This window comes from Haematobia irritans, chromosome 2 (assembly GCF_050003625.1).
Source record: "Haematobia irritans isolate KBUSLIRL chromosome 2, ASM5000362v1, whole genome shotgun sequence".
Taxonomy (NCBI): domain Eukaryota; kingdom Metazoa; phylum Arthropoda; class Insecta; order Diptera; family Muscidae; genus Haematobia; species Haematobia irritans.
Genome location: NC_134398.1, coordinates 223,898,327 through 223,907,162, shown reverse-complemented (window position 1 = coordinate 223,907,162; position 8,836 = coordinate 223,898,327). Strand labels below are relative to the sequence as shown.

Genomic DNA, 8,836 nt, shown 5'->3' with positions numbered 1-8,836 from the left:
CGAGGTGTTTCTTTCTTTTTAAATGGCGAGGTTTTTACTTCAAAAGATGTAAAAGGTTCCAAATATATGGGTGGAATAATTAAAATTGTTCAACAAATTCTTAGTCCATATTTAATATTTATAGAAACGAATAAATATAAAGCTATGTAGCTCAAACAAATTATGATTTCTTATAATATTCAAATATGATTAAAAACTTTTTTTTTTTTTGATTCGCTCAATATTCGAAAATACTTGAGAATCGTTACGACACAGCATGGTACTAGCAGCGTACCTTCCGGGATACCGTTCCGAAGATATGTTCTCATATAGTGCGTTTGGTTATTGATATTCTACATTCTGAGATGGATGATTTTGATGGTTGCCAAAATTGATTGACAGAGCTGGGATACCTGATGTGCATACATACATGAAAGCAAAACATAATATCTCAGATGTCAAGACATCAAATCAGCTCCATGTTGCCGGGCGCCAAATTTGTAATGCCTCTGTGTGTATTTGCGGAAATGGTACTATTGTCATAGGCTGCGGCTTAGCTCACCGGACGGGCAGGTTCTTCTTCCGCTGAGGACATACAAATTACTTTTAGTACCATATAAATTCAAAATTCAAAAATATAACTGCCACTCTAAGTGAAAACAACCAAATAATGATATGTAGATGAATCGGGATTGGATGCCTTTTTTCCTTTTGACCGTTACGATATTTTTTTAAATTCAATCGTCTGTTTAAATTTCGGCCAACGACTGAGACCAAGGTGATATTGTCTCGAATGGCTGCCCACCCCGTATGACTTCACAGTCATCCTTGGTATTTTCCATGCCATATTTATGAAAATACCCCAAACATGAATTAGTCTATCTCTAACCCACTGTTACATTTTCAGCCTTTTAGTATTTATACTAAACACATGTTGATTTCTCTACTTTTCACATTAATACAATTTTTATTAAATCAGTATAAGTATTTATAATGAAATATAAACAAATTAATAATTATAACATCTTTTATTTTTAATTACATAAATAATATTAGTTTATTTTTGAATAGTTTTTCATATAATTTAACAATATTCAAACATTTTACATTATTAATATTAATGTAATTGTTTAAAATTTTTGTTTAAATATATGAATGGATATATATTTATTGTTACTATTTATCGTTTTTATTATTTTGTTGACTATTTATTTTTGAGATTTACTTTAAAAAGAATTCTGTTATAAAGATGACTTTATTAAATTTGCCAAAAATCATATTTATAAACAATTTAGAATGAAAATTATGGATTTTAAATTGGTTTATTAATTGTGTTAAATTATTTTTTTTTTTTTTAAATAGCAACAAATAATTTTATGTGTTTTGTTCAATAGAGTATTCAATGATCGATTATTGTTTTAATATTTTTAATTTAGGCCTAAAAGAATCATATTTATTATACACAATTTTAGACAATTTTACATTGAGATTTTTTTATATATATATATATATATATATATATTTTTTTTAATTAGACAAAAAAAAATTAATCTTATAACATATTTTATATCTATATCTATATTTTTTTGTTTTTGATTTTGTAAATTTCATGTATAGTTGTATATTTTAACCAAATGTTTTATTTGACAAATTGTATACATATTTTTTTTGCATGACTCATATATAAAAAAAAATATTTTAAAGTAATTTAAAATAGAATAGTAGTTTAGTAAATCTTTCCTTTTTTTGTTTAGAATTTCAGTATATCCTTCATGTATATAGTAGTTTTAATTTTAGTATATAGTTTTAGTTATTCTTTTTTTGGTATCTCAGTTGTGATTTTTAAAATATACGATTATTAAGTGGTAAGTACTTCTTTTTCTTTTTAAACAGCACAGACAACAAATATGTTGTAGTGCTTTCAATATATGGAAACAATTATGGCCGCGTCTGTCTCCAAGAATTTCCATATATGAGAGCACTACGAAGTTAATGGAACAATAGGACACAGGACTAAAGTTGTTTGATTTTTTTTTTTGTTCAGCCTTAAAATATGTTAGTTTTCTTTACCTTATTTTTCTTTCATACAATTTAACAGCATTTATCACAAAACCTGCATGTATCAAAAAAGCTTCTGTTATTTCCAAGCTCAATTTACCAGTGGAGCTTTCGAGCGACTTGCCAGCCATCTAATTCTGAAATCTGCCTCCACGTGTTTTCGTCACTTCAACACGTGGGGTACATGCTGGTGTGAAGATGGCGTGGTTTCCTATTCATTTGTCCTATTCGAATAAAATAAACGAATTATCAACCTAAGATGAAACTACAGACAAAGTTATGAAAATACAACCCTTAAATGCTGAGATCGTAGTGAAATTATATTTTCTCTAAAATTCTATATAATTTTTATCGGATTTCACTCCTTGTAATTTTTGAAATCCCATAGAAAATATATTTGGGGAGATGCCCCAAACGATTTGCCACATGTATTTAACCAATTTGATGCAATATCCATCAACACTTATTAATGTACAAAAAAACGTAGACTATTAATCGATTTTGTAAACTTATCTGTGTTATTTATACCACATCTTCTGTCAATAGTCAAATATACACAAAATTAGTTAATTATTACAAATCATTTTAGTATCACCATTGGTTTAATTCATGTAACAATTTCCCATACGATCTCTACACATTTACGTCTGCTACATTTCCCGTGGAATGTCAAAAATATAGTTAATTTATTTCCTAAATTATTTAATAAATAACTATTTTATATTTACCTTTATATTATATCAAAAAAAAAATTCAAAAGACTTTTCCATATAAAAAATGTGGAGACTCAATTTGAACTTTTTGCAGACACTATTTGTTAATATAAGATGTCGCTACTCAAAAGCACGTTTTATGAATGACACATGTATGAATTGGCCCAAGCTCCCCCTTCCAAAGCTCACCTTTCGGTAGTCCGGAGGCTTAACATGTTATCGCCGTCACACAACAGCTGACATTGAACAGCCCGACACCATGCGATTTATCGTTCAATGGAAAAATACACATTTGTCGTTAACTGGCAATAAAAAATGTAGCGAGAACACAGAATGAATAGCAAATTAAACGTTCGAAAATGGGCAGATGTCACAATTGTTCTCCGAAGTTTTCCCTCAAAATGGCCATAGAATCGCGAGCTGTGTGGCATGTAGCGCCATCTTGTTGAAACCACATGTCAACCAAGTTCAGTTCTTCCATTTTTGGCAACAAAAAGTTTGTTAGCATCGAACGATAGCGATCGCCATTCACCGTAACGTTGCGTCCAACAGCATCTTTGAAAAAATACGGTCCAATGATTCCACCAGCGTACAAACCACACCAAACAGTGCATTTTTCGGGATGCATGGGCAGTTCTTGAACGGCTTCTGGTTGCTCTTCACTCCAAATGCGGCAATTTTGCTTATTTACGTAGCCATTCAACCAGAAATGAGCCTCATCGCTGAACAAAATTTGTCGATAAAAAAGCGGATTTTCTGCCAACTTTTCTAGGGCCCATTCACTGAAAATTCGACGTTGTGGCTCGTTAGTAAGTCTATTCATGATGAAATGTCAAAGCATACTGAGCATCTTTCTCTTTGACACCATGTCTGAAATCCCACGTGATCTGTCAAATACTAATGCATGAAAATCCTAACCTCAAAAGAATCACCCTTTAATTGCTTGTTCCGGAAATCGCGCCAAAGCGTATGGAGTTGAAAATCGCAAAATTTCAATTCCAAAATGTGTCAGCTGTTAAAATCAGCAAAACATTTTAGTCCAGCATTTTTTTTTTTTTTTTTGAAAAAGAACACAATAAATGAATCTGTAAGTTACAAGGAATGGCTTTTAGAATGCAATTGCCTATTTCGAAATACATCGACTCCACAAAATTAGCGAAAAGTAGCAAAATTTCAAAATAATTATGGCGCCACGCTATTCAGTGTTGCATTGAGTTTCATTCTCACCAGTTTCTAAATAAAATCGTAATATTTGCAACACGATATTCGAATCTTCCCTTCAGTAGATTGAGTCAAATGGGGTCGCTCCAAAATATGCGCAATTATTACTTTACTAGTACATTATTTCGATATTTTATGTATTTGATTTACTGCCAAGATATATAGCAATTTATTGTTAAGCATGTTTTATACAAGCTTTATAATATCTTTGAAAAATTGATTAATTTATTTTGAATTCGCAGAGGTCTCATCGATTTGAAATCGGAAATTTTTTGCGATTTGCGATGACCGGAACAAGTCTAATTGGAGAAATCGCAAATTTTTTGAGATTGCCATTATGGGAACAGGCCTGTATGTGATTTCAACGCAATGTGGAAAGGCGTTCAGACTCGGCTACAAAAAGGAGATCCCTTGTTATTAAGCTAAACATATAATTGGACAGCACTCAGTGATAAGAGATATGTTCACCACGTGGAATCACATTGGACAGAAATATCGGGAAATACCTAACCTAACACATGAAAAATTCTCACATTGTCTATTGGGATGATATTTTTATTGATCCTAAAATTATGTAATTAAAAAACAATTAGATGAAAACAATGAAATTTTGATTTCTAATATAGAGTAAATGATTTGTTTGTTTTTCATAATGCTAAAAATAGTAAAGACATTTAATCCGAAAAAGTAAATCCGAATAAAACATTATTGTAAAATGAGTATACAAAACATGATTTCAGTAATAATAATATACATAACAATCGCTAATAATATTTATACAATTTTGAGCAAAGAGGTAAGGAGTAAGGAACAGGAAGTTATTTTTTCATTTTTATTCAACTTGTTTCTTTTCCTAGGCATTTTGTTATTCACCCGTTTTTATGAATTCTTCATGGACCGACAATCGCCCTGATTTCAGTGTAAATATGACCTTCCAAGAACAAGGTACTATCTTCTCCGAAGCGACAGTGAGAAGAGAAATAGCTTTCCCTGTATCGAAGTTAACAGTTGTTCAAAAAGAGTTCGGTAGCATGCCTTCTACTATTTATAACGTCTCGGCACGCCTTTGTGATATCAGCTCTTTTTTTAATAAGGTGCCTGTGATTAAACAGGCCTTTCTTTCCGCAACCAAACAGAGCAACTTGTCTTTTAATTGTCCATTAAAACCAGGATTCTATGTCATGGGGAATATGCGCATTGGCAATCGAAATCCAATTTTATCATTTATGAATCGTCCCAGAGTAGTTTTTACAATAGCTGGGGGATTGTACGAAGAGTTAAAAAATAAGACACTCTTACCACTGACAACGTATAAGTTCGCAATGAAGGTGGTAAAGAAACCCTGCTAGAACCAAATGCGTACTACACATGAAGTAGCCCTTATTGGCAAATTTTAATAATAAATTTATATAAAATATACCACATTGAATAAACCACAATTTATTTGAGCTGCATAATTCGCCTTTGATATTACAAAATTATTTTTGTGTTTTGGGGGATTTTGTATAGATTGCGAGTTAACCCAGAAGAATTCATTGGAATTCAATCAAAATTCAAACACTTCCCTTGTTATTGCCGTAACAGCCAATTTCTCATATTCAGGACGGTACTCTGTTCGGTTTTCGCGTTGAAACTCCATACAAAACCAAAAAATGCGAAAAACTAGCGAAATTTTTTCCATTTGTGATACTTTGTTTTTTTTCGAGTTGAAAAACTGACGTAAATCGATCAGTCAGTATTTGCATAACATGGCGCCATTTGCAATGTGAATTAAGAAATAATTTATTTATTAAACTAATTTTTGTGAATTTATAATGCAAAAGTGGATCGGATTATTATTTAAAAATGTAATCTGATCGATTGATAAAACAAAGTATAACATGGAGTTGTAAAGGGTGATTCTTTTGAGGTTAGGATTTTCATGCATTAGTATTTGACAGATCACGTGGGATTTCAGACATGGTGTCAAAGAGAAAGATGCTCAGTATGCTTTGACATTTCATCATGAATAGACTTACTAACGAGCAACGCTTGCAAATCATTGAATTTTATTACCAAAATCAGTGTTCGGTTCGAAATGTGTTTCGCGGTTTACGTCCGATTTATGGTCTACATAATCGACCAAGTGAGCAAACAATTAATGCGATTGTGACCAAGTTTCGCACTCAGTTTACTTTATTGGACATTAAACCAACCACACGAATGCGTACAGTGCGTACAGAAGAGAATATTGCGTCTGTTTCTGAGAGTGTTGCTGAAGACCGTGAAATGTCGATTCGTCGCCGTTCGCAGCAATTGGGTTTGTGTTATTCGACCACATGGAAGATTTTACGCAAAGATCTTGGTGTAAAACCGTATAAAATACAGCTCGTGCAAGAACTGAAGCCGAACGATCTGCCACAACGTCGAATTTTCAGTGAATGGGCCCTAGAAAAGTTGGCAGAAAATCCGCTTTTTTATCGACAAATTTTGTTCAGCGATGAGGCTCATTTCTGGTTGAATGGCTACGTAAATAAGCAAAATTGCCGCATTTGGAGTGAAGAGCAACCAGAAGCCGTTCAAGAACTGCCCATGCATCCCGAAAAATGCACTGTTTGGTGTGGTTTGTACGCTGGTGGAATCATTGGACCGTATTTTTTCAAAGATGCTGTTGGACGCAACGTTACGGTGAATGGCGATCGCTATCGTTCGATGCTAACAAACTTTTTGTTGCCAAAAATGGAAGAACTGAACTTGGTTGACATGTGGTTTCAACAAGATGGCGCTACATGCGACACAGCTCGCGATTCTATGGCCATTTTGAGGGAAAACTTCGGAGAACAATTCATCTCAAGAAATGGACCGGTAAGTTGGCCACCAAGATCATGCGATTTGACGCCTTTATACTATTTTTTGTGGGGCTACGTCAAGTCTAAAGTCTACAGAAATAAGCCAGCAACTATTCCAGCTTTGGAAGACAACATTTCCGAAGAAATTCGGGCTATTCCGGCCGAAATGCTCGAAAAAGTTGCCCAAAATTGGAATTGCCCGAATGGACCACCTAAGACGCAGCCGCGGTCAACATTTAAATGAAATTATCTTCAAAAAGTAAATGTCATGGACCAATCTAACGTTTCAAATAAAGAACCGATGAGATTTTGCAAATTTTATGCGTTTTTTTAAAAAAAAAAGTTATCAAGCTCTTAACAAATCACCCTTTATTTCCGTAATAAACTAACAACTAACATCTAGCCGCTCGTCACTATATTATAAAGGGTGATTCTTTTGAGGTTAGGATTTTCATGCATTAGTATTTGACAGATCACGTGGGATTTCAGACATGGTGTCAAAGAGAAAGATGCTCAGTATGCTTTGACATTTCATCATGAATAGACTTACTAACGCGCAACGCTTGCAAATCATTGAATTTTATTACCAAAATCAGTGGCAGAAAATCCGCTTTTTTATCGACAAATTTTGTTCAGCGATGAGGCTCATTTCTGGTTGAATGGCTACGTAAATAAGCAAAATTGCCGCATTTGGAGTGAAGAGCAACCAGAAGCCGTTCAAGAACTGCCCATGCATCCCGAAAAATGCACTGTTTGGTGTGGTTTGTACGCTGGTGGAATCATTGGACCGTATTTTTTCAAAGATGCTGTTGGACGCAACGTTACGGTGAATGGCGATCGCTATCGTTCGATGCTAACAAACTTTTTGTTGCCAAAAATGGAAGAACTGAACTTGGTTGACATGTGGTTTCAACAAGATGGCGTTACATGCCACACAGCTCGCGATTCTATGGCCATTTTGAGGGAAAACTTCGGAGAACAATTCATCTCAAGAAATGGACCGGTAAGTTGGCCACCAAGATCATGCGATTTGACGCCTTTATACTATTTTTTGTGGGGCTACGTCAAGTCTAAAGTCTACAGAAATAAGCCAGCAACTATTCCAGCTTTGGAAGACAACATTTCCGAAGAAATTCGGGCTATTCCGGCCGAAATGCTCGAAAAAGTTGCCCAAAATTGGAATTGCCCGAATGGACCACCTAAGACGCAGCCGCGGTCAACATTTAAATGAAATTATCTTCAAAAAGTAAATGTCATGGACCAATCTAACGTTTCAAATAAAGAACCGATGAGATTTTGCAAATTTTATGCGTTTTTTTAAAAAAAAAAGTTATCAAGCTCTTAACAAATCACCCTTTATTTCCGTAATAAACTAACAACTAACATCTAGCCGCTCGTCACTATATTATAAAGGGTGATTCTTTTGAGGTTAGGATTTTCATGCATTAGTATTTGACAGATCACGTGGGATTTCAGACATGGTGTCAAAGAGAAAGATGCTCAGTATGCTTTGACATTTCATTATGAATAGACTTACTAACGCGCAACGCTTGCAAATCATTGAATTTTATTACCAAAATCAGTGGCAGAAAATCCGCTTTTTTATCGACAAATTTTGTTCAGCGATGAGGCTCATTTCTGGTTGAATGGCTACGTAAATAAGCAAAATTGCCGCATTTGGAGTGAAGAGCAACCAGAAGCCGTTCAAGAACTGCCCATGCATCCCGAAAAATGCACTGTTTGGTGTGGTTTGTACGCTGGTGGAATCATTGGACCGTATTTTTTCAAAGATGCTGTTGGACGCAACGTTACGGTGAATGGCGATCGCTATCGTTCGATGCTAACAAACTTTTTGTTGCCAAAAATGGAAGAACTGAACTTGGTTGACATGTGGTTTCAACAAGATGGCGTTACATGCCACACAGCTCGCGATTCTATGGCCATTTTGAGGGAAAACTTCGGAGAACAATTCATCTCAAGAAATGGACCGGTAAGTTGGCCACCAAGATCATGCGATTTGACGCCTTTAGACTATTT

The 8,836-nt window shown here is 34.3% G+C and overlaps 1 protein-coding gene across 1 annotated transcript; it reads left to right on the top strand.

Moving 5' to 3' along the window:
• The first annotated feature begins 4,616 nt into the window (after positions 1-4,616).
• On the top strand, positions 4,617-5,428 carry LOC142227173 (uncharacterized). Its single transcript, XM_075297578.1, has 2 exons — positions 4,617-4,767; positions 4,829-5,428. The coding sequence occupies exons 1-2, from the start codon at positions 4,687-4,689 to the stop codon at positions 5,318-5,320; spliced, it is 573 nt and encodes a 190-aa protein (XP_075153693.1). The 5' UTR covers positions 4,617-4,686; the 3' UTR covers positions 5,321-5,428.
• The last annotated feature ends 3,408 nt before the right edge of the window (positions 5,429-8,836 follow it).